The 26977-nt window shown below is 46.6% G+C and overlaps 1 protein-coding gene across 9 annotated transcripts in view; it reads left to right on the plus strand.

The window, feature by feature from the left end:
* myo3b (myosin IIIB) overlaps positions 1-26977 on the plus strand; it is an 884551-nt gene that overhangs the window by 445609 nt on the left and 411965 nt on the right. For 7 of the 9 annotated variants that reach the window (XM_085986241.1, XM_085986242.1, XM_085986235.1 and 4 more), the window contains 3 exons: positions 688-708; positions 5344-5421; positions 6226-6431. In XM_085986241.1, the coding sequence (XP_085842367.1) occupies positions 688-708; positions 5344-5421; positions 6226-6431 (305 nt within the window). The remainder of the gene's footprint in view (positions 1-687; positions 709-5343; positions 5422-6225; positions 6432-26977) is intronic. The other 2 variants (XM_085986237.1, XM_085986239.1) reach the window with 1 other exon arrangement.

Below are 26977 nucleotides of genomic sequence, written 5' to 3' on the forward strand. Positions count from 1 at the left end.
GAAGTCAAGCCAATCAATGAACACAGCCAGCACAAATCCAATATGTACATATTACTACACTTTAACACCAAACATTTAGCTGTAACCTTTTCATCAAGCAGGGCCTGTTTACCTTGATGTTTAAAAGCAAATTGCAGCTCATGGTAAAGTCTTGATGTCCTGTGTAAATCCAGAATTATTTCTGGGTTTCCCTGAAAAAGAAGAATACAAGCTGTGAGAAATAAGTACAATCCAAAAAACTCCTTGGTGATTGCATTCACACCACGATGTGAGAGACTAAATAATGAACCTCGCGCCTGCTCTAATCAGAAAGCCCGATATTTATTTGGTCATGTGATGAGTTCAAATGCTTTGATGTTATGTCTGTTAATGCAGATTTTTATAGGGACATAGAATTTTATTTACAGTAGTTCACTCCAAGTATCTTAGTTATACCAATACAAATTATAAATGCTGCCTGTAAAACAACATGCTGTGAGAAATTCAGAACGCAAGATGAAAGTAGTAATGAGAGGGTTTGAAGCAACATGATGTAGTTATTGTGAAAATGGTCATCTTTGCAGCATTTACCTCTGTATTTAATCTTACTTACAATGCTGAATCTTCTATTGCTTTATTTCTGAATAAAAATCAATTTTCTTGTTATATTGTTGATCATCTTTTATTCTATTTACTTTTCAAATACAGTCTCCTAAATACTTGCTGAAGGTAAGAATGACAACAAGATGACAATTAATGTCAGATAGAAAACTTAAAAACCACAACAGTACACGGTGGCAATCTTATAAACCTGTAGTTCTTTTTATTTATGTACGCAATGAGTCGAAACATAATTATTCTTTAGATAATATTGAATTTACAGTGTTTATTTTCAGTATTGGTTTTTCAATTTTAGCTATTTTTTTAATTTCCAACACTGTCCCCAACACACAGGCCTAGAAAATTGGGCCATATAGCACCTGTTTCTCAGGAGCTACACAGCCTAAGACCCCAAAATGGCAGGCAGAAATCGTGCTCATACTTCTGGCCAGAAGTGAGCGGACCACCATATTTGTTAAGGGCAAACAAGAGGTGTCCTTTACCTACACGTGAAGCAGGCATAAGGCCCTTTGGATATGCAAATAAGGGGCCTAATACATGCTTGCGGTTCCCACTCCAACAATTATTTGCCAGCACCATTGCAAGCTGCACTCGGGGAAAGCAGCCCTAGAGATCACCTGCCAACCAAGAAGGTAAGTAACTTACCTGAATGCGGAGCCAGGAGGAGCAGGAATGCTACTTCCTACCCCGCATTAAAGGACACGATTGTTGCTCCTGCCCTTCCCCCCCCCCCCCCCCCCCATCGCCACCGCTCCATGACCCCCAAAACCCGATCGTGGACTTCAGGCCCCCCATCACTTGACCCGACCCACCCCACGATCGCAGATTCCAAGCCCCCCATCCCTTGACCCGACCCACGATCGTGAACTCCAGCTTCACCCCACCCCCCACCCCTGCCCCGACTACTGATCGTAGACTCCAGGCCCCCATCCCTTGACCCGACCCACGATCGCGAACTCCAGCTTCACCCCACCCCCCACCCCTGCCCCGACTACTGATCGTAGACTCCAGGCCCCCATCCCTTGACCCGACCCACGATCACGAAATCCAGCTTCCCCCCCCCTCACCCCAACCACTGATCGTAGACTCCAGGCCCCCATCCCTTGACCTGATCCCCAGTTGCAGACTCCAGGCCCCCCATCCCTTGACCTGATCCCCAGTTGCGGACTCCAGGCCCCCTATCCCTTGATCCGACCCACGATCGCAGACTCCAGCTTCCCCCCCCCCACCCCTGCCCCGACTACTGATCGTAGACTCCAGGCCCCCATCACTTGACCCGACCCACGATCGCAGACTCCAGCTTCCCTCCCCCCCGCCCCGACCGACCATAGAGCATATATATCAGAAACGCTGCCTACGGAGGGCACGGTCCATCATCAAAGACCCTACCCACCCCAGCCACAGTCTGTTCGCCCTCCTACCATCTGGAAGACGCTACAGATGCATTCGCACCCGTACGACCAGATTTAGGAACAGCTTCTTTCCCAGGGCTGTCATCCTACTGAACTCCACAAATAAACACGAAAGCCTGCACATCTGCCAATGCACTTTATTATGGTCATATTTATGCTAATATACTGCAAGCCAAATGTATAAATGTATGTTGAATGTTTAAGTGTCCTAATCCAAATTGTACACTCTCGGGAGCCGCAAGCCTACATTTCGTTGTACTGCACTTGTGCACTAACAATGACAATAAAAGTTGATTTGATTTGATTTGATCGTGGGCTTCAGGCCCCCCATCACTTGACCCGACCCACGATCGCAGACTCCAGCTTCCCTCCCCCTCGCCCCGACTACTGATCGTGGGCTTCAGGCCCCCCATCCCTTGACCCGACCCACGATCGCAGGCTCCAGCTTCCCTCCCCCTCGCCCCGACTACTGATCGTGGGCTTCAGGCCCCCCATCACTTGACCCGACCCACGATCGCAGACTCCAGCTTCCCCCCCCCTCGCCCCGACTACTGATCGTGGGCTTCAGGCCCCCCATCACTTGACCCGACCCACGATCGCAGACTCCAGCTTCCCCCCCCCCGCCCCCCGCCCCGACTATTGATCATGGACTTCATGCCCCCCATCCCTTGACCTGATTCCCAATTGCGGACTCCAGGCCCCCTATCCCTTGACCCAATCCTCAAACCCGTACCTTAATCGCAGACGCCAGGCCTCCCATCCCTTGACCGACCTCCAATCGTGGACTCTAGGCCCCCTGACTACCGATCGTGGACTCCATGCCCCCAGTCCCCTGACCCAACCCCCAAACCTGGACCCTTGACCCAACTTCTGGACGCACTTACCTGAGAGTTGCAGCGACCTGATTTTTCCTCACTCAATTCCTATCGTCGCTGAAGGGCTGCTGCGCTATTACAGTGCAGTCCAAGGCCCAATATCAGGGATACTTTGGACCTCACTGTTCTGGCACAGAGTATTAACCCTGTGCCCCGTAACCGCTTCCAAATTTCTAGGCCTGTCTCTGTGTTGCATTCCTAGATGCTATTCACGGGTATTTCCCTGTAGTGCTCTTGAACTAGCTGCTAGGGGTGTATGAGAATGGCATAGGTGGATTGTCCCTTTGATTTTTCTGCACTATTGCTTTGTCTTTGTGAGAATCAGTCCATGCCCATGGGCAATGGCTTGGCTGGGAGCAGTAATCTATCAATGGAAAATCTGCATCATCAAGAGGGCTATTAAATTCTGCCAAGTATATAACAAAAACAGAAGCAGGATAGAGCTGGGCCAGGGATTGGGATCAGAGCTGAAGTTCTGATGATTTCTTTTGTTACAGATGAAAATTAAATGAAAACCTAAATAACCAATGCATCTATAATCATAAGACACAGAAGTAAATGGAGAAACAAGCTTCTATTTAAATAAAATGCTCAATGTTTGTTTTACACCTTAGAAATTTCTGGACAGCATATTCAAAATGGGATTATCTGTTTTAACAGCAGATGGATGGATGGCAACCGTATCCATTGAGTGTTTCAATGTTTTGCAGCACCAGGCCAGCCATTTCTAGCCTTAGCTGCAAATCAATGATACGTTGCTTAAACGAGTCTGCTTTACCCATCCTGTCAATCTTGGTTATACTTTCCATAACAATACATTTTTACTTAACTTGGCAATTGATAGAAATCTGGTAAAGTAATTGTATTAAAAATCATTCAATTTTGACCTTTTTGTATTTAGTTTACTGCAGATTACCGTTTGCATGTTCCATATTATTTTAAAGATTACTTTAGAAACTAAACAGGTTTTAACAGGACAAATGAGATTACTGTGTTTTTCTTTGTTTCCTTTATAAGTATTTTGGCCAAAGAATAATGGAGCAGAGCAGCTTAATATCTGTGCACATAGAACATCTCAGTTGCCAGCGATTTGCTATTTGCAAACATGTCAGTGTTCATAGCTAACTCTTGAGGGTTAAATTTATTTGCAGATGCAAAATATCCATTTATTTTCTCCTATTTACTTTTTGAATCACAAATTTGCAGCCATCAGATATTGCATGTTAAAAAGCTGACTAAGAAAAAGGTATGAAGCCCAGAATGTTTTCCACGAATTTTCAAAATATGTGTTTGTAATTGAAAGGTTTGCTGATGTATATTCTAAAATGCATACTAACAAATGCAAACAGCGACAAACTGTTGTGAAACTTACATTTTTAAAAATAAAACTAGTTACTACTGAGCACATTTTAAACTTTCAGCACATTTACCCAAAAACGTTTTTTCTCGCGTCCCGTTTCTATTTATTTTTCCCATTGTTATGTCTCCTTAACTATGCACTGCTCCTCTGCCTAGAAGATGAACAGATGATCGATTTCCAGGCCTTTCTGCTCTGGAGCTAACTGCTCAGTTTACAAGAGCGAGTTGGGATGATTCATCCTCTGATTTCCACTCCATCCCTATGGAGAAGCATTGCTATCTTGACGGTTTCCTCTTTTGGTCCAGCTGGTATTAGGAATTTGCCATGCTGGGAGTCGCAAAGATGGAACTGTGTCTGATCACTTTGTAATTCAGGATGTTAGTAAGCCAACACATTGATGTGAAATTCCTCAAATTTAAAAAACATTTGTAAGTTGCTGTATGCATGCAGATAAATTTCCCATAAATTGTATGATCATAATACATTCATGAATGTATGTAATTTGTTGAATGTTCAGTTATTCTGTTGTAGATTATATCCAGTAAAACCAGTTCTTAGTTCACAAATAAAGAATACGTATAATTTCTTACAGTTTTCTTAGATGGCAGCATATAACAAGAAATTATACACTAAACATAACACAAACCTATGTCCTGGATATATTTACATAATGAACAGAAATGCATACCAGTACTTATGATGGTAATGTAAACATAACTCTGAAGCCGTTCATTTTAGTGCTTCATTAGATTTGATGAAATATATTGTTGGAAAAGTATAAGATCATCAAAATGTTAATATTGTGTGGTTAATAGAGCTGCTTTGAAGACAGAATTTATATTGAGGGCAAATTTTATGTTGGTTTAATAGGAAAAATCTGTATTGAGTTCTATTTTAATATCCACTGTATGCCTTTAAGCTGGTACCTTTTGATTTCTTTGATTCCTTTTATTGACTCTCAGCTGCTGATTCTCTGCATTTTTTTTCATTGTTAATTTTATCACTCTGTCCACAGGTACCAGTTCCAGGAGGTTAAGTTGTTCTTTTAATCTATATTTTGCTGACATACATTGCATTTTTACTGTTCTGTAACCAGGCTGATACAATGGAAGTTATGCGACATCCTGATGAAACAACAAACATGAAAAGGCAAACTGTGGCTTCTTACTTCAGGGTAAAGTATCAATCCTTAAAACCTACCTCTTTGACCAATCTTTTGGTCATCTGCCCTAATTTCTCCTTAAGTGGCTCAGTGTCAAATACTGTTTTATAACGCTCCTGTGAAATGCCTTGGGATGTTTTACTACATTAAAGGCGCTATATAAATAAAGGTGGTTGTTGTTGCAAACATTTTAAAAGAAAGACTGCAATAATTTTGAAGAACCTAAATTTCTAGTGACACTGTAGAGCTCAAGAGAGAGCAGGTATATGCTTATGGGGACCATGATACAGAATTGTAAGGTTCATGTGCAGATGCTTTTGTTTTCTTGTTTGTCTTCCAAAATTGTTCTTTGACTGACCGAAGAAAGTATTTTAGTAAAAAAAAAGTAATTACAAATAGATAGCACCAAATAACTTTATTAAACTGTAAAATAAATAGAGAATAATTGGTAAAAGTGATTAAATGAAAATAATCTCAAGGGGTTTAGATGAAACCTGACAGGGGTTAAAGCCTTAGGCAGAAGGGCGTTTAAAGGGCCCATATACTTTCATTAGGCCTTTTAAAGGACTTTATTTTAATTTTTTTGTGGGTTTTTTTTGTTTCTATCTGACACTTTCATGAGCTTTAGTGCCAGGTGCAGCTTTACTTATTTATTTTGCTCCACGCTTCCTTTAACAAAAAAGATATAAAAGATATCAATTATTCCAATTCTAATCATTGTAAATAAGTTAGGATTATGCCATGTCAATAGAAGCAATTGATCAGCTACCAGTCAACAAACAACTTTTCAGATGGATTTTTTTTCTTATCTGACAGTATTCGTTAATGGATCTCCTGTCTAAAATGATGGTTGGACAGCCTCACTTTGTCCGTTGCATCAAACCCAATGATGATCGAAAAGCAGAAATTTTTTTTGAAGAACGAGTACTGGTTCAACTGCGGTACACTGGCATTTTGGAAACCATACGCATTCGTGCACAAGGATATTCTCATCGCATCCTCTTTGAAGAGTTTGTTAAAAGGTAAAAATACCATAGACAGTATGGGGATGCAATTTGTAAAATGTCTTACATCAGCAAAAAAGCTTTCTATGTCCACTGTGCACAACAGTAAATGGAAGGAATTTGCCTTTTGGTGCCATGACCAAGGTAAGAATTCCGTGGTCTCAAGTGTCTTCCCGAATCTCACGTTACTTCCAGAGCTTTGTAGACGAAGGCCTCGTCCTTTTTTTTATCCGCTTCTGTCTATTATGCAAACATCATAACAGATTAAAAGGGGGAAAAATTCAGTTGGTTTGTGCCTCCCGTTAGCGCCTTATGAGGGCGCTAATGGGGCGCAAACCAACTAGCGCCCGTGCGTGGTGATGTTTGCGCCGCTCACGAAATTAACTAGACATTTTGCGACGGCGCTAAACTACTGCCACGATCTCCTGCGCCGGCAGATCGTGACGTCAGTCGAGTGTGCAATGCCCCAGTAGCGCCCCGGACCAGATATTGAGTGGCGCCCCCTGCCTTACCGCCTGCCGCTAGCAACGACAGGTTGAGGGGAACGTTTTGCAGTCAGGAAGGGGCTGGGGGAGCGCTATTTAAAGATGGCCGCTTCCTGCCTTTTTTTGTTGGTGACATTTTTGCACCACGCATTCTGAAAAAGAGAGAGAGAGAGACTTCTGGAGAGATTCAACGCTGTGTGAATGAGTTTTGGGTACTGAGCAGCACTTTGCGGGTTCATTTTGATTTGCCCTTCCTTGTATCGATTTAGAAGAGACTATGGGGGCTGCACTCTGAGCTCTTTCCCTGGGCCTCTCCATTGTTCTTTCCAGCAGATTTGATGTACAGGTCTCTCCAGGCCAAGATTCAAGGCTGCAATGAGCAGGATGTGGATGGAGAGCAAGATCGACACTCCCCTTTAAGAACTGGCCGGCGCCATTGTGTCTGTGTTCCATTGCTGACTGACATCACCTGAGCTTTGCCGGTGCTCTGAGGTAGCGCCTCGCTCCTCGGCCTTTGTGCCTTAAGAGAGGTGTGTAGCGCCTGATTTAGCGCTCCAATCACCTCCAGGGGCGATAAAAGCCACGTTTGCAGTTGGAGGCGACAATTAGCGCCAGGCGCTAATCTTTGCGCCCGGCCAATAATTGCACCCCAAATGGGGCGATACTGAATTTCTCCCCCAAAGAGTCTTATGGTCATTTTCCTACCTGCCAGTTTTAGTAAAAATGTAGATAGGGAGCATTGGGAGCAAGAGCTAACAGACTATTGGTCCATTAGTCAATGCTGCTCGGAGGATTGCTCCTTACAAGAATAGGTTCACAAAAGTTATCAGAAGAGAGATAAAGTAAATTTTACCTTGTGAATTGCGGACATGAAAAACGAATGCAGAATTATGTAGGGTGGTAGATAAGGTTAAGATTTCAAACACAGCATGAATAATACACAGGAGTTTTCTGCACAGATTTTGGGTAAGGTGGGAGTGTGGAAGGTATTAGAGCATACCTGAAATAAATTCTGACCTCTATCTGCATTGGATTGGTGGTGATTTTAAATGTATGCCCTTTAGTTACCACCTCGCTGACCAGTTGAAATAGTATTTCCCTATTTACCTTATCAAAAGCTCTCTTACGTTTGAACACCTCTATCAGATCTCCTCTTAGCCTGCTTTGTTCTAATAAAAAGAGCACCTATTTCTGTAGTCTTTCCTCATAACTAAAGCCTCTCCTTCCTGGTACTGCCTGATGCGCTATCAATCACTCAAAAGACTGAGGTTAAGCGAGTAACTAACAGGCTTTTATTAACAAGAGAATGAAGGTGTGCCTCGAGTGGTCGACCAGTCCAGAATACAGAGGGACTGTGGAGCAGTCACCTTTATACCTGGACTCGTGGGAGGAGTCAGCCGAGGCATGTACAGACATGTACACAGTGGAATACAAACAGTGGTTTACCACATTCACCCCTTGTTTAAAAATGAGTCCGGCGGGGTGAAGTGTATTAAAAGTTTGTGTATTGGAGTCTCTCCGGAGGTCTTGTCTGCCGCTGTGATCGACGTGGCGACGGCAGGGGTAGTGAAGCTTCCGGCGTCGAGTCCCGCGTAGGCTGGGGCACTGGTGTGTAGTCCTCGTGGGTGTCGAGCGGGTCGCGGGGCCCAGGCGTGCCGTCTGCTGGGGTTGGATATTGGATCGTGGGGGGGGGGGTGGTAGTGGGTAGTGGGTTACTGGGGCCCCCGAGGGTGCGAGGTCTCGTATGGAGACTGTGTCCTCCCGCCCGTCCGGGTACGCAATGTAAGCATACTGGGGGTTGGCGTGGAGGAGGTCGACCCTCTAGACCAGGGGGTCCGTTTTATGGGTCCTCACGTGTCTTCTCAGTAGGACCGGCCCTGGGGACGTCAGCCATGGCGGTAGCGATGTCCCCGATGTGGACTTCCTTGGGAAGACAAACATTTTCTCATGAGGGGTGGCGTTAGTGGCAGTGCAGAGCAGTGACCGAATAGAGTGGAGCGCATCGGGGAGCACATCCTGCCAGCGGGAGGTCGGAAGGCCCCTAGACTTTAAGGCTAGCAGGGCGGCCTTCCAAACTGTCGCATTCTCTCTTTCCACCTGTCCGTTCCCCCGGGGGTTGTAACTGGTGGGCCTGCTTGTGGCAATACCCCTAGCGAGCAGGTACTGGTGGAGTTCGTCGCTCATAAACGATGAGCCCCGGTCGCTATGGATATAGCTGGGGAAACCGAACAGGGTGAAGAGGTCGTTCAGACATTTAATGACCGTGGCACTGGTCATGTCCGGGCAGGGGATGGCGAACGGGAAACGGGAGTACTCATCAATAATGTTGAGGAAGTACACATTGCGGTCGGAGGAGGGGAGAGGCCCTTTAAAATCAACGCTCAGGCGCTCGAAGGGGCGAGTGGCTTTTATCAGGTGAGCCCTGTCTGGTCTATAAAAGTGCGGTTTGCACTCAGCGCAGACTTGGCAGTTCCTGGTCATGGTCCTGACCTCCTCAATGGAGTAAGGCAGGTTGCGGGCCTTGATGAAGTGGAAGAACCTGGTGACCCCTGGGTGGCAGAGGTCATTGTGGAGGGCCCGCAGTCTATCGATCTGCGCGCTGGCGCAGGTGCCATGCGATAGAGCATCCGGGGGTTCATTGAGCTTCCCGGGCTGGTACAAGATCTCGTAATTGTAGGTGGAAAGTTCGATTCTCCACCTCAAGATCTTGTCGTTTTTGATTTTGCCCCTCTGCTTGTTGTTAAACATAAAAGCAACTGAACGCTGGTCAGTGAGCAGGGTAAATCGTTTTCCGGCCAGGTAGTGCCTCCAATGACGCACAGCCTCCACAATAGCCCGGGCCTCCTTCTCAACAGCGGAGTGTCTGGTCTCCGGGCCCTGGAGGGTTCGTGAAAAGAAGGCCACGGGTCTCCCCGCCTGATTAAGGGTAGTGGCCAGGGCAAAGTCGGACGCGTTGCTTTCCACCTGGAAGGGGATGGATTCGTCCACTGCGTGCATGGTGGCTTTGGCAATGTCTTCCTTGATACGGTGGAAGGCTAAGCGGGCCTCTGCCGTCAAGGGAAAAGAGGTGGACTTGATCAGCGGACGGGCCTTGTCCGCATAGTAGGGGACCCACTGGGCGTAATAGGAGAAAAACCCTAGGCACCTCTTCAGGGCCTTGAGGCAGTGGGGCAGTGGGAGTTCCATAAGGGGATGCATCCGGTCGGGGTCGGGACCGATGACTCCGTGTTCCACAACACAGCCAAGGATGGCGAGGCGGGTTGTGCGGAATATGCACAACCCGCCTCGCCATCCTTATACGTCAGGTTCAGGAGTTGGGCGGTGCAGAGGAATTTTTCGAGGTTTGCGTCATGGTCCTGCAAGTCATGGCCGCAGATGGTCACATTGTCCAGATATGGGAAAGTGGCCTGCAACGCATTTTGATCGACCATCCGGCCCATCTCCCTTTGGAAGACGGAGACCCCGTTGGTGACGCCAAAGGGAACCCTAAGGAAGTGATAGAGGCGGCCGTTTGCCTCAAAGGCAGTATACTGGCGGTCCTCAGGGCAGATAGGGAGCTGGTGGTACGCTGATTTCAGGTCAATGGTCGAGAAGACGCGGTACTGCGCGATCTGGTTGACCATATCAGCTATGCGGGGGAGTGGGTAAGCGTCCAGCAGGGTGTAGCGATTTATTGTCTGGCTGTAGTCGATGACCAGGCGCTGCTTCTCGCCGGTCTTAACGACCACAACCTGGGCTCGCCAGGGGCTGGTGCTGCCCTCAATAATCCCCTCCTTCAGGAGCCGCTCCACTTCGGATTTAATGAAAACCCTGTCCCCGGCACTGTATCGCCTGCTCTTTGTGGCGATGGGCTTACAGTCGGGGGTGAGGTTAGCAAACAATGGGGGGGGGGGTGACTCTGAGTGTGGAGAGGTTGCACCTGGTGCGCGGCGGGCAATTTGGAAGCTGCTGGCTGTGGACTGTGAGTGGGGGGAGGGGTCCACCGTACGCCATCATAACACTTTTAAGGTGGCACTGAAAATCTAACCCCAGTAGAACGGCAGCGCAGAGGTGGGGCAGGACCAGAAGTTTAAAATTATCGTACACAGTCCCGTCTACTAAGAGTGTCACCACACAGTAGCCGCCAATGTCCGCCGACTGGGACTCGGAGGCCATAGAAATCCGCTGGTGCGCAGGCAGGACTGGGAGAGAGCAACGCTACACCGTGTCGGGGTGGATGAAGCTCTCCGTGCTCCCAGAGTCAAAAAGGCAGATTGTTTCGTGACCATTTACCTTCATGTCCATTGTGGACCGGGCCAGTTGGTGCGGTCTCGCTTGGTCCAGCGTAACGGAGGCCAGCGTAGGGGTCGGTGTGTCGTTGCGGGTATCAGATGAGGCGGTGTTGGGGGCCTGCTGCGTCCCGGCTGGCGTCCAAGATGGCGGCGTCCATGATCCCCATGTGGCTGGAGGCGTCCAAAATGGCTGCTGTTCCGGTGGTTCGCACATGGCTGGGGAGGCCCAAGATGGCGGCCCGCACGGCCCACACGCAGCGCTGCTGGGGTTCGGGGTGGCTTTGGCCCTGCAGACGCTGGCGTAGTGTCCCATCTTCCCGCAGCCCGAGCAGATCGCATTTTTCACCGGGCAGCGTGCTCTGGGGTGTTTGGCCTGGCCACAGAAGTAGCATTTCTGGCCTTGGGACACTGCTGCGGTAGTTGGGCCGTTGCTGGGATGTGGCTGGGGTGGCACGGCGCTATGAGACGGTCCTACCGTGTCCCAGGCTGTCGTTCCCCGCGGCGTCCACGGTGCAGAGGAGTAGGCATCCATGCCCCGGTAGGCTGCGTCCAATGATAGTGCGAGTTCAGAGGCCTTGTTGAGGTCGAGGTCACTCTGCTCCAACAGTCGCTGTTGGGTGTAATTGGACCTGTGGCCCGCTACAAAAGCGTCCCGGATAAGTTCCTCTGTGTACACGGCAGCCTTTACATCCTTACAACCACAGGCCCGGCCGAGCACAGACAGTGCCCGAAGGTATTCCTCAGTCGATTCCCCAGGTTGTTGTTTACGACTCCCCAGGAGGTGCCTGGCGTACACCTCGTTCACTGGGCGCGTGTACTGGTCCTTGAGGAGCTTGATAGCAGCCATGTATGAGGTCGCGTCCTGGATGACCGAGTACGCTCGGTGGTTCACTTTGGAGGTCAGGACATCCAGTTTGTCCTCATCCGATTTGACCGTTGCAGCGGAGGCGATCAGGAATTTTTCAAAGCACCTAAGCCAGTGAGCAAACTTGGTGGATGCGTCCGCCTCCCGATGGTCTAAGTCTAGGCATGCTGGTGTGAGGATCTTCTCCATTATAAAAAAATCTTGTTAATAAAATTGATGCGCTATCAATCACTCAAAAGAATGAGATTAAGCGAGTAACTAACAGGCTTTTATTAACAAGAGAATGAAGGTGTGCCTCGAGTGGTCGACCAGTCCAGAATACAGAGGGACTGTGGAGCAGTCACCTTTATACCTGGACTCGTGGGAGGAGTCAGCCGAGGCATGTACAGACATGTACACAGTGGAATACAAACAGTGGTTTACCACACTGCCTTAGTGAATCTCTTCTGGACCCTCTCCTGGACCTTGACATCTTTACAGAACTAAAGTACCCAAAACTGGATACAATATTCTAACCATGACCTAACCAATGGTTTGTATAGCTTTAGCATTACCTCTTTGCTTTTGTACTCCATGCTCCTTTTTTTATAAAACCTCGAATCCACTGCCTTATCGGAGAGCTTTTCTTTCCAATTTTATCTTACTGAAATTATTTTTTTTCAATCAAGTACCTTTATCTTTGACTAATCCTTCTTCTTTTCAATTTTTATCGTGAATCTAATTATATAATGGTACTTATTCCCTACATATTTCCCTATCCTTACATCACCCATTTAATTTCTGAGAACTAGAACCAGCAATGCCTCTTTCTTAGTTTGGACTAAAAACATACTGGAGTTGATCGTAATCCGGAGGGCTTTGGTCAGGCGGGAGAAGTGGTGGGGGGTTTGTGCGGCGGGTGGGGGAAGCGCCAAACGGAATCGCTTGCCTAAATTTCAGGCTTGGGCTGATTCAACTCCTGCGCCTCATTTCTATTTGACTGGTGGATATTCCACCCGATCGTTTTGAGAACAGAAAGCCTGCACACTTTCCGGGCGGCATTTCCGATGGTTCTGCAAAGGCCTTTTTAAAGGAGGAATGCACCTCTTATAGGGAGGCTGCAGTTGCATCTGGCTAGTTTGACTGTTTCACAGAATCACAGAATCACAGAAACCCCACAGTGCAGATAGAGGCCATTTCGGCCCATCGAGCCTGCACCGACACATATCCCACCCGATCCCCGTAACCCCTACACCAACACATATCCCACCCTATCCCCGTAACCCCACGTATTTAATCCCCCTAACACTAAGGGTTAATTTTTTTTTTTTTTTTTATCATAGCCAATCAACCTAACCCGCACATCTTTGGACTGTGGGAGGAAACCGGAGCACCCGGAGGAAACCCACGCAAACACGGGGAGAATGTGCAAACTCCACAGAGACAGTCACCCGAGGCCGGATTCGAACCCGGGTCTCTGGCGCTGTGAGGCAACAGTGCTAACCACTATGCCACCATGTTTCACTGCTGCAAGAAGGAATTTGGTCATAAATGACCTGCAGGCCAGCCCCCAGGTTTTCTGAAGCTTCCCTGGAGGTCATGGTCGAAGAAATAAGGCCTAGGAGTGAGGGTCTCTTTCCCACTAGTAGCAGGAAGATTCCAAAAGTGGATGTTCTCCAGGCCTGGAGAGGGGTGGCTGAGATTGTCAGTTCCAGGAGTAGAAATTCCTGCCCAGCAACTCAACTGGACCAGCCACATAGCTGCCATGGCTATAGAACAGGTCAGAGCTGGGTATTATGTGGCGAGTGTCTCACCTTCTGACTCTCCAAAGCCTCTCCACCACCTACAAGACACAAGTCAGGTGTGTGATGGGATGCTCTCTACTTGCCTGTATGGCCGCAGCTGCAGTAACACGCAAGAAGCTCGACACCATCAAGGGCAAAGCAGTCCGCTTCATCGGCACACCATCCTTGAACATATATATCACCATTCCTTCATCGTTACTGGGTCGAAGTCCTGGAACTCCCTACCTAACAGCACTGTGGAAGTACCTTCACCACATGGACTGCAGTGGTTCATGAAGAAGGCTCACCACCACCTTCTCAAGGGCAATTAGGGATGGGCAATAAATGCTGGCCTTGCTAGTGACACCCACCTAATGAGTAATAAAAAAATATCTTTCCTTACAAGTGTACCCCTGATGTCTCTGCTTTAAAATGTGCTGGCTGCCTTTATGTAGTGCCAGAGGCGCTTGATTTCCGGCCCCACCAAACAAGCGTGCAGCCAATGAATAGTACGGGCAGTGCTGGCTGCATATCTGACTCACTATAATAAGCACACGGCACAAATATTACATGCTGCCTGGGACAACATCAAAAGGCACGTGTAATGCACACCCCACCCACTGTGTGCCCGTTTTCTGACGCGATCAAATTTCGAGGCTAAAGAATGTTTGGAACATAGTATAATCTTATGTGGAAATATAATTTGTGCTCCTTGGATTATGTAATTCATTTAAGTATACATTGACAGATATCAGATATTCATTTTATCACAGAGTGTACTTTACACTGTTGACTTTTCAGAATAAGATCCTGATGTACCTCAAAAAAAAGTAACATTTTTATGTGTACCATCATAGTTTGTTATTAGTTGGGTATCAGTAATTTTATGAAGAAACAGCAAATCATGGTTATTCTGTTGCCAACAGATTTAAGTACAGTTTAGTGTTTTGCTTAATTGGAGTAGCATTTCTAATCTTAATGCTTTCAAAGGCGTATGCCTTTTATCAGTCTCTGCTGTAGTTGAAATTTGCAAACTGCTTTCACGGGAAGAGTTAAACATTATTGTCAGGGACTAATAATAAGTGAGGATGAGATAATATTTTGTTTAATGTGCTTGTCTACCTTTTTTGTGTACCTGCACTTTGGATAATATCAGCAAATCGTAGGTCAGTAATTCTAGATGGATTCGCAGGAAGGATTACAAAAAATTAAGCTGGAGCTTAAAAGGGAACTGTAAAAGTAGTGTTGTTAAAATGTGTGTTTTGAGTCACCAGTTGGATGATAAATGCCTTATTATGAAAAGCTGTTTGATGTCTTAACTTCCTTTATAGAGCTTTGATGATTCAGATGCCCATATAAACAGTAAAGGGAGGACATACTGTAACCAGATCTGTCAGTACAGTGGAATCTTGTCATATAATGGACTGGGATAGACAAAAATACTTTTAACCAGATGCATATAACAGGAATGGCTATATACCAGTTCTCATTAAATTTAGAATAAATCGGAAATTGGTTCAATTTGATTATCTCATGAAATAAAAAAAGCAATTTTTATACATATTCTGTATAAGTGGATTTGCCTGGAGTAAAAACCATAAACCACAGGTGCCATGGATTATGGTCAGTGCACAATCAAAATTACCAACAGTCAGCTATTACATTTCAATAATTAATTGATCTCTAATTAAAATTATAATATTAAGAGGTTTAAAATAATGTATATGTTCCATTTCAGTTTTATGGTCTTTTTGTCGTTTCTTTCTCCTTTCAGTGGAATGCTCCACTATATTCCACACTCCAAATTATCTTCTTTTTTCTTCTGAAGGCTGTAAAGGCTCCACAGTTACCAGTAGTTCCCCAGTACCTCACCTAAGTAGTCATTCTTCACATATGTACCCAGACAGTGAAGGGTACATTTTCTCTCAATACATCAGATTTTCAGGTAGTGTTCTCGCTGGTGGGTTGGAAAATAGGACAAATCCATCGGATTTATAACTCTCGGACACAGAAAAACCTCTACCTACGCCATAGTGCAAAGGACATCTTAAAACTACGTACAACTGCTCTAATGGTGTATTTCAGTCCAGCTTTTAATCCATAAATCTACACCAATGTGGATACTTTTAACCAGATGTGGGTGGTCATATTTAAATCAGGTAGTAATAACACCATATTTTTCATCATTACCACCTCATTTATACTGGACATTAAACACATCCATATAAAATGGGTCTCCAGCATTGCTAGGTACCCAGCAGGTACTATAAAAAGTCTTGTAAAATCCTTATTTTAAAACTGTTTTCCTTACTCTTTTTTTCACTAGTGACAATTACTTCAACTTCTACCTTTTGTGCCTTCTGCTGTGGGGCTCCCATTTTTGCTCCTTTCCTATTCTAAAGAGGTCACAATGGGTTTCACACTGGGAATACCCCGGCACCTGTGTTTTTTGGAGGATGAACAGGAGGACAGAAGGAGGAAAAGCTGGCCAGGCACTTACCTGCTGGTACCCTCACTCCAGAATATACAGAGGCCCTAGTTGAGGAATGTTCCCAAGAGCAGTGGGAGGATCAGGCAACTGAAAGGATGCAGAGCACAACCCGTTAACAGCTGTAAAAGACATTCATGACAGTCTGATACTGGAAACCTTATTTTGACTCCCACATCTACCCAATGCATTAACAGTCCTGTCTATATTTTTTCCCTTCACACCACAAAGATCCCTTCACCTACAGACACTCTCTGTGTGGATTAACTTGCATGGCTTCACCACAAAGATCCCTTCACCTACAGACACGCTCTGTGTGGATTCACTCGCATGGCTTCACCACAAAGATCGCTTCACCTACAGACACTCTCTGTGTGGATTCACTTGCATGGCTTCACCACAAAGATCCCTTCACCTACAGACACGCTCTGTGTGGATTCACTCGCATGGCTTCACCACAAAGATCCCTTCACCTACAGACACTCTCTGTGTGGATTCACTTGCATGGCTTCACCACAAAGATCCCTTCACCTACAGACACGCTCTGTGTGGATTCACTCGCATGGCTTCACCACAAAGATCGCTTCACCTACAGACACTCTCTGTGTGGATTCACTTGCATGGCTTCACCACAAAGATCCCTTCACCTACAGACATGCTCTGTGTGGATTCACTCGCATGGCTTCACCACAAAGATCCCTTCACCTACAGACACTCTCTGCGTGGATTCACTCGCATGGCTTCCGTTCATGCCACCTCATCAAGGCCACGAGCTAACTTTGTAAAAACAAATGTGTGCATGCACATCAACTTTAGTGGCACCATCATTTTAATCCCAAATCATACTGTGTGTGTCCATTGTTTATTCCCTCCATGCTTCCCCTTGGTATGACGTGTGCCCTCTTAAACCTAGCCTTGTGCACCCCTCGGTGTAACCTGAGTAGCAGAAGTGCCAGACGTCACTAGCTTCAGCCCCTGAGGTGTCTCTTAGCTCACAGCATAGGTTGCATCATGTGCTGCTGCAGGGCAGCCTGGAGCCATGCTTCCTTTCTGCTACATGTTTAAATATCTAAGGGAGCTTGAGAGACAGCAGCGCATCATATGAGTGTATTCCTGCCATGCCACTACCACTGGGAAATGGACCTGCAGGGCCATTGATTGGCAGGAAAGCAGACTAAATGGTATCAGTCGGATCAGTGAAGCCCTGTGAGATGATTGTCAAGTCTGTTGAAGCCAGAACAGAAACTGTCTCCACCCTGCTTCTATAGCAGGTCTGAGTATCCACAGATAAAGCTAAGACCATCCTTAATGCCTCTGTGGTGGGAGGCCATGCTGCAGATCAGTCTGGAGCTACCACATGCTCCAGAGTGGAATGCAGTACTACAAACTCAGCTAATGAATTCCAACTGAGTTTGCACATAGCATTAGTGGACAGGAAGAGCTGGGGGTGGGAGACGAAGAGGCAGATGTTGTTAACCAGAGGTTCAAAACGCATTGGTGTGGTCGCTGCTGGCTGCAGCAATCACTGCCCCCCCCCCCCCCCCAACCATCTGGAACTTACCCGAGGGCCAAAGCCGGCAAGGCAAGTGGCCCAAACTTCATATTTTGAAATGGCCGAGCTGCTTGGACAGTGCCGATTCTGGGCCTGGGAATGAGCCTAGATGACTTTCTACCCCATAGTGTTTATGCTGTAAAAGTGCACTGCTATGTAGAAAAATGCATGTAAAAATACTGCTCTACTTTCAATATACCTGTGAACTAAGAGGAGCTTGGCACGGAATTTTTATACCTGGCAAAAAAAAATATTGTTCAAACAACAATAACATTTTGGGAGCCATTAAAATATAATAGAGATAGCAGTGTTTACACAGTATGTCCTAAAATACAAAGTGTAATTTGGAGTATTTAAGCAACTCAACTAATAAAGAATTCATCAACATTGTTTGGATTTTGGATTTTTTAAATGAAATCATTTATTTTGTATATAAACTTTTCAAAAGCTTATTAAACAGAAGTGTTTATTAGCTGATTTTAGTAAAATTATTTGTTTCTGTTTCTGACCCTTGGTGCATTATGTGACTATCAGGTGCTAATAATCATTAATTATATTACTTTGTTGGGAACATCCAGCATTATTAGGATAACTAGCAGATTATAAATAGTTAAGAGTTGCTTAGTCTGATTGGATTTTTGATTTTAACTTTTTGATTTTGTTGGCGACTAAAGGATGAATGTGAGCATCGGAGTTCATTTTACTTATTACTGATTGCCATGGGTAAACTGGCATCACTTCAAACTACCTGTGAAGTTGGCAAGCTGTTGGATATTTACAGGTGTTGTTGCTGTATTGGCAGTGCAGATCACAGCTTGTTTCTTTTGCTTTTTTTCATTTTCCCCCTTTTTCAGAACTGCCAAATTATCAAAGTCATTTCATGTTTGCAGAAGCAGGTGTAGATAACTTCACAGGTAATATTTTGCAAATCTTGGTGAAAGGGAATTTCCTGCATGAGCTAGTCTAGTATTTCTTTGCTTTTATGTGGGCTTTGATGAATATCTTATAAGCTTGGAATTGTTTGGGTTCAGTTGATATTGGATAATGCCACAAGTTGTGCTCTGATTCACAAAGCATACTAGTGTTATTTATATTCTAATCTTTTCATTTAGTTCCTATGCTATACATTTTCTTATTTCAGGGAAGATACTGGCCTAGAAATTGAGTTTTGGCGCAGCCAGGGCTTTAGCGCCGGAAGTTAGTGCCGGAGCTAAGTCGCGCTGGTCGGGCCCAAAATTCAATAGTTCTGCGCCCAAACGGCTGCCGGCGCTGCTGAGAGGTGTTTGCGCCTGAAAACTGGCGCTACGCGCTGAATATCGGCGCTATTCCGGCGCTGCGGCGCCCGCTGCGGTGCGGCAGGTTCGGGAAGTGCAGGCCTCCTCCTTCCCTTAAGGAGGAGCTGCCTGCACCCGGCCGCGGCCCGCGAAAATCGTTCTAAAAATGAGCCCGGCACCTCGGACAAGTGCCGGGCTTGCTTCTGTTCCGGGGGGGGAAGTCCGGGGAGGGAGCTGCGGCCAGGCGGCCGGCGGGAAAGCGGCCGGCCGCCGCGGGGCCTTTAATGCGCCGGCGCAAAGTCAGGTAAGACTCTGTTGCCAGAGTCTTAGTTGCGGCTGCCACGGGCGAGGCGGCCGCAACTGAATTTCGGCGCTGGGGCCCGTCGCCATGGCAACCGGGACGCTGCGCACACCGATGACGTCATCGGTGCCGGCGCAGCGCTACCGGTCTAGCGCGGCGGAAGGGCCCCAGGCAATTTCGGCGCCGGCGCCAATTGCAGCGCTAGGCCCTCTAGCGCCGCAAAAGCGGCGCTAAGGCAACTCAATTTCTAGGCCACTGACTTTAACCTTTGTTTATGATCAGGACATGCCTCTTCTAATCTCTGCCATGCCTATGTAAGCCAAATTCCCTCTGTGTCCATTTACGTGCACATTTTGGCTACCCCACCATACCCAAGCCTATTACTTCTATTTGCTTGCATTCTCTGAAGGATCCATCCATGCACCCATTGCTGCATCCTTATGAGCTGCACCCTACCTGCCCTAACTTCCTCTCTCACTGACCTTCTACCTGCTGGGGTCTAACCTCACCAACCACTTCCCCGTCCCACCCTGCATCATTTTCAGATCATCCCAGACTCTGCTGCTTGTATCTTATCCCGCACCAGGTCCTACTTACCTATCAACGCTGTCCTTGCAGACCTACATTGGGCCCTGGACCCCCAACATCTCCAATTTAAAATTCTCATCCTCGTGTTTAAATCCCTACATGGCCTCATCCCCCCAGATCTGTGACCTCCTCTGGCCCTACAATCCCTGCCCCCAGAATCTCCAGTCCTCTGAGTCCAGCCATTTGTGCATCACCCATGTCCTTTTGCCTGACCATTTGCGGCCTGCAGCTGTCTCAGCTCCATGCTCAGAAATTCCCTCCCTAAACCCCTTCTCATTTCCTTCTCCCTCTCTTTCTTTAAGACCCTCCTTAGAATCCTCTTCTTCGACCAAGCTTCTGGTCACCCCTTCTAAAATCTCCTCCTTTGGCTCAGCATCCATTGTTGTCTGATTACACCTCTGAAGCATCTTGGAATGTTTTTCTATGTTAAAGGCGCTATATAAATGTTGTTGTTCACATAATCTTAGAAACACACCACATGTAGCCCAGTTATTTGAAAGATATTACTACAAAAAATGTGCAAGAATATATTAAATCATCAAGATAGACCAGCTCCTAACACTAAAGTGGAATCATAATGTATACATTTCTAACTAGAAACAAAAGATTTAGAATCTTTGTAGCTAAAGTGAAATCCAGTTGACTGAAATAAATGAAGGATGTAGCTTAGAGGGTATGTGTCACTATTTGCACCTCTTTATAAAGAATCAGCTACAAATAATTTTAACTAACATTCTTATTTCTTGAATATTTTTTGAATGAATTGTGAATGCTAGTCATCTCATTGGGCTGGATTTTGTCACTGGGGCGGGCTGGGGTCGTGTAATCCGCTTTTCGTGTTAGCCACCCGATTCTAAATCGATGTGGGAGAATGAAGTGATTTTAACTTAAGTGGGCAATTGAGTTCCAGCGTGTGGGAACCCATGGCCCAATTAGTTTTGTCAGTCTGAAACTCGCCTCCGATGACGTCATCATTGCTGCTGCATTTAAGGTCCGCAACAAGCCTTGCTTCTTCTGCAGACTGCCAAGCTTTTGGCCTTTCATGTTAGAGGGACCTGGAGGCAGAATGACCAGTGAGAGACCTAGGTCTGCTCCCAGGTTTGATGACGCTGCCCTGCAGGCTTTAGTGGAGGGAGCAAGAGCCAATAAAGAGGTGCTCTTCCCTTCTTCAGGGAGGAAGAAACCTCCCCAGCAGACCAAGGCTGTGTGGATCCATGTGGTCCAGGAGGTCAACTCTTTGTCGATAACCCGCAGAACCTGGCTTCAGTGCAGGAAGCGGTTTCATGACCTTCTGCGCACTGGAAAAGTGAGTATGAATTTCCAATCACCCTCAATCTGATCCCCATTGCCTCTCCTCACCAGCACTCAGCTTTAGCAACCTCTTCCTCCACATCCCAATTGACACTGATATCCATGCACCCTTACCCATTCCCTCTCTCTCTATGGTCACATTCACCTAACTATTCGACTATGCAGCCCTCACACTCCTTATCACTGTGATGCTATGAAAACAACTTACAATACACAGGGAGGGCCCTTGGTCTTGCCACCTCACTCCATCTTTGTCTCCTTCTAAGCATCTATGCTATGGATTCTCTACACTAATTCCTTCATTATCACTCAAGCTCCACTTGTCTCCATCATTGCAGGAAAAGAGAGCTCACAATAAGAGGGAAAGAGCGAGGACAGGAGGAGGGCCACCCTCAGTAGCCCACCTCACCCCCTGGGAGGAGGCGGCCCTGGAGATAGTGGGACTTGAGGACGATGCGCAAGTGGGGGACGGACAGACGGGTGCATCACAGCAAGCTGGTGACAGAATAGTTTTCCATCTCATTGACATTGCATGAGTCGCTAATAATGATTCTGAAGCTCTAACAGATGGACTTATGATCATCTGCAATATGCAATGTGCATGTAACCTTGGCATCACATCTCTGACTCTTTCCTTTACTCCCCCACAGGACCATCACAAGCACCCATCCCCACTAGCCAGGATGAAGAGCCTGAGCATCCAGACTCCTCAGAGGAAGCTGCAACCTCTGAGGGCGTAGCATCAGCAGAATTCAGCGCACCCAGCACCAGCGCAGACACTCACACCTCGGTGGTACCTTCGCGAGATAGTGCAATGTTGTCACCTGGTGTATCACAGCTCACAAGTGAGCATCAGCAAATTGTGCAGACAGGGACAGCAGTGGAGAGTCCTAGTTGGAGGGCGCAGGACTCTCCCAGCTCAGCTCAGCTGCATGTCGACCCTCTGCCTCTGGGTCCATCCACAAGATCAGCAGTGCTGGAACTCCAGGAACAGGTGCAGGTGTCTCTGGCAGGTTTTGTCTCCAGGGTCGCTGCGAGTGTGGAGCGAATGGAGGAGTCCATTGCAGAGCCTTTGTGGAGTCATTGGCGCATGAACGCATCACCATGGAAAGGTTGGCAACCTCCATGGAGGTGATAAGTCGCCAGAGTGCAGAAAACATGGTGAGTGCTCTGAATAGAATGACATCTCTGGAGGAGCGATGGTCATCTATTGAACAGAGAAACCAGACATTCATGGAAGTCCTTCTGAGTAGGACTGCCAGTGCAGATACGGGTCCCCATGGCCCCCCTAATGTGCAGCAAGGTGCTCTCAAGCCACTTGCAAGCGCTGAGGGGGACCTGACCCATGAGAGGGAAGTTGGTGGCAGACATCAAGAAAGTGGGGGCTCCTCTCCAAGCGCTCACACTTCCATGCCACTGCAGAGCCCTCGGTCAGAGTTCCACCGGAGTCTACACCCAACTGAGATCGGCGTCTCAACCCCTGCACAGCCGCAGGAGCAGCAGACTGTTGGCGAGCCCGCACAGGTTCGCAACCCCAGAGGACGCCCGCCAAAGGTGTTGAGACAGGAGCAGCAAGAAAGTGAGCAAGGGGCCTCCACATCTGCTGAAGCCACAGGGGAAGCACTATGTAGGAGCACGCGTAAGAGAAAGATACTGCACAAATAATCACAAGGGTAGTCACTTGGGTGAAATTTGCTGTTTAATGTTAAAAAGCCATCAGATGGTTACTGTAAATTAAAAATCTGATGGCTACTGCTGCAGTTGTGGCGTGTGTCATTTTGCTAATGGGACTTCCACATTGAGGGCTTAGGATTACTTGTAATTGTCAGTATGGCGGTCAAATTGTTAGGAATCCGCTGGCTCTTTGCCATTGTCGAAGCTCTGGTAAGAAGCTGCGAGGCAAAAGTGCTTGATTGGCTAGGCTAAGCAAATCTGGCCACGGTGAGTGCGTTCCTTGCATCCCGGGCAGCAATGTTTTCGCATACTGCTGCCGTTGGTTGATGGGCCTCTGCAAGATGTTTGTTTTCGCTCTCCTCCTCCTCCTCCACCTCCTCCTCCATCTCCTCCTCCTCCTCCTCATCTGAGGAGGATATGTGAGGAGCCACTTGGTCCTCAGGAATCTGCAAGCCACGACGCTGTGCCATGTTGTGAAGTGCACAGCAAACCACGACGATTCTGGAGACCCTGGCGCTCCTGTTGTTGCTGCTGATGTTGTTGCTGCTGTTGTTCCTGGTTCTGCTGGTGCCGCGGCTGGTCTTCGTCCTCATCTGATGTCCAGAAGGCAAGGAAATAAATGGCTCCCATGCTTCTGGTATATGCCTCAGTTGAGGAAGCGCTCAGTCAAGGTGGCAAGAGGGGTTTCCCAGGAGGCCACACTGGAGATGTGTGTCAGGCTCCAAACTTCCACAGCTGTGGTTATGCCTTCTAAAAGTTCTGCCAGACCTGAGACAACAAAGTCCTGCCACCTGCAAATGATGGCTGATCAAATATCCAATTTAATGGTGGAGCTGCAGCTAATAGTCAGCAATCCAATTGTGCTCCCACCAGGTTTCACCGTAGTAATTCAGAGCAGGCGTGCATCACGTGGGAAAAGGGTTAAAATCACAAAGGCCTTTCAAAATGGGATAATAGAGGCAATTTAGTGCTTACTAAGGGCCTTAAGAGCCTATCCCGCCTCTTGGAGGCGGAACAGAGACGGGAGCAGTAAACACATTTTCTTGAAAATTGCATGGAGGCGGGGTTGGGCCCGCCCACCACTTTTTGCAATTTTAACACCCCGGGGTTGGGCCCGCCCACCACTTTTTGCAATTTTAACACCCCACATGCCTCCATTCCCGCCTCCACGGCCCTGGGAAATTCGAGCCCATTGAGTCCAACAGTGGGGGAGAGATGAGTTAACATTTGTGAAGAAAGCAATCATTAAGCAGGATTGCTTCAGCTGTGTATAATAATTCAGATCTCTCAACGATTTTTATAAATCAATTGGAAGAAGAAATAAATAACTTTTTTTTAAATGAAGTAAATAGGGAATAACACATGACAGTTTAAGATTGATAGAATACAGGAAAAATAGACATGAAGAAATATTTCCATGTCTCTGTTGTTGAAAGTAATATTTGTCTAATTTAGTTTTGTTTAATGCAAAATTACTCCAATAGTAGTTTCACATAACGTTTTAAAAAAAGAAATGACAGGCAACAGTATTTATTTTATGTTTGAGCTGGTACCAAACTGCATATCTGCCATTATATTGTCACATATGCAACTTTGCTATAACACAAAATAAGGAGTGTTTTATAAGTAAATACTGTGCTTGCACCAGCATTTCACTTTTTTACTGCTGAAACAATTTAACCAGTTGTTCCCTAACTGATTGATAGAAATCTGTAAATGTACTCTATGGTCTAGGTTTTTCAGTTTTGCACCTGGGTGGAAAATTATAGGATGGTGAGTGCAGAAGCAGAAAAAATTCAGCTTATATATTTATTTGAAAATGTTAATTATTCTGTAGTCTCTTCATCAGCTACCAGTTTCCTCATAGGAGATTCACAGAATAGTTGCTTAGATAAAGTGCTGCTCAGCACTGTTTTTTCCTCCACAGACAATAGACTAGGGAACAGGCGAGAATGATGATGAATTAGAGTTGCAGTCCCTTATATCTCAGGCAGCACTGGAGCTCACTCATCCACCCTCTCCCTTGCACTCAGCAACCCAGAGACACTCACAGAGTGGGTACAAATAGCGTACATGAAGAGTTGACACATGGTGAGGAATAGAGCACAAGAAGCCAAACGATGCAGGTATGGAAGTGGAACCTGATGAGGTTAAGTGAAGGCGTAAAGAGATGTCAGCCCCTAGCTGCAGAGCAAGTGGATGGTGATGTCAGTAGTCCTGCCATGAAGAGAAGGATGCTAACATAGCATCAGACACAAAAGGAGGTTCTACATGGCCTCTCTCAAGATGTGTGGCAAATGGCTGGGAAAGTGATGAGAGTCCACTGCCCTACTGTGTGCCAGCATCTGGGAACATTTCACCTCATTGCAATGCATCCTAGTTAAAGTGACAGCTCCTGGAGCATCTGCAGATCTTCCCAACTTCATGAGAGAGCCAGACACGTGGGTCAGCTCAGTGTAGAGGCACTGAGTGAAGAACTACAGATCTTGGTCGATCATTTTTGGGAGTTCCAAGCCAACTGGACTGCAAAGTATATAGGGCAGCATCTCGGAAGGACTGGAGTAAATTCAGTTGACACTCTCTCAGGGATTTATAGATCTTTTGGATTCTATGAGGGCCGTTCTCTCACTGATCAGTGGTAATCAGCATCCTGTTCCCAGTACCAGCGGAGCAGCTGGAGTGTGTGCTGAATAGGCTGCTTCCCTCCTGACAGCAGTACAGACAATTCCACCTGCTCCCTGCAGAAACCTTCAACTTTGCAGGACCAAGCTGCCAGTAGCCCATGAGAAAGTCAGCCTATTCCATGGACCCCATGATCGGGCAAATCACTGTCGGGGACGCTTAATATTTATATTAATATTAATATGCCCGAAGAAGCACTCTTGTTCCTTCTGTCCCCATAAGGAAATAATTTTTTAAAATTCGACTTAAGTTTTCAGACCTCTTCTAGTTACGAGCCACTTCTGCACTGGGTAGACATGGTGGGAAACCAACCACCGAGTAAAAATTGTAGTCTGGTCCTAATTATGTCACGGGGACCCAACTTGTATCTGTTAAAAAGTACCCCGCCAGCTTTGGGTGGGTGATGTTGCCGCCTGCTCAAGAAAGCAGATTACAATACAAACCTGTCAGCTCCCGGTGTTTCTAGGCTGTATAAGTAACTTGAGTGATTTTAACTGCTACCCATCCGACCTCCTCATGGCTTGCTCACTTCTAATTCTTGTCTTCATGTCTGCTTCATTGTCGCACCCTCCTGCAGCACTGGTGCTTCCTATAAAGTGGCATCATGAACTGTGGGAGTAGTAGATATCTCTTGTTACCCAGCAGCTATCCTGCCTCTTGCCCTTGTTGTTGAAATAGAGCTGAGACACTGAACTGTCAAAGTACAAAGGCATCAGGACAGCTTCCAGCTTTATGTGAACTTGTGTGCAAGAGCTGTGTCTGTCATTGTAAATCACCTACACATTTAGGGAAAGGAAGTCTTTCCAATTAATATGTAAGGGTTTACATTTGGGGCATGTTATGTGACATCGGTGCAATCAATAGACTTACAGCGCTGGAAAATCTGGCAATTCTGAAATAAAATATGTCCCTGTCAATCATTTGTCTGAAGCACTGTTGAATTGTGTAAACTTAGCTACCCTGGCAAAGAGGGCATTAGTGATTTTTACCTTATACAGGAGTGCACAGCAAATCGGTTGACTTGGAAAATGTTCATTGTGGCTCCCTGGAATGAGCCTGTAGTGTACAAATTGAGAGCTGTAGTCAGTTTCTCTGCCACAGTCAGAGCTGTATGTGTTGTGGACTCTGATTGCAGACTTGGCTGCATTAATGAACAGAGCTCCTCCAAAGCTTCATGACTAAAGTGCAGCCTTTTGAGACAGAGGCCTTGATTTTAAGTCGGGGTGCGATCGATGTGTGCGTGGGGCCTGGGCGAGTGACAAGCTTGCATTCCGAGGCTCAGTGAGATTGGGCGGTAAAGGAGTGGGTAT

This window comes from Somniosus microcephalus, chromosome 4 (genome assembly GCF_052327205.1).
Source record: "Somniosus microcephalus isolate GS21.2 chromosome 4, FLI_Smic_1.0, whole genome shotgun sequence".
Taxonomy (NCBI): domain Eukaryota; kingdom Metazoa; phylum Chordata; class Chondrichthyes; order Squaliformes; family Somniosidae; genus Somniosus; species Somniosus microcephalus.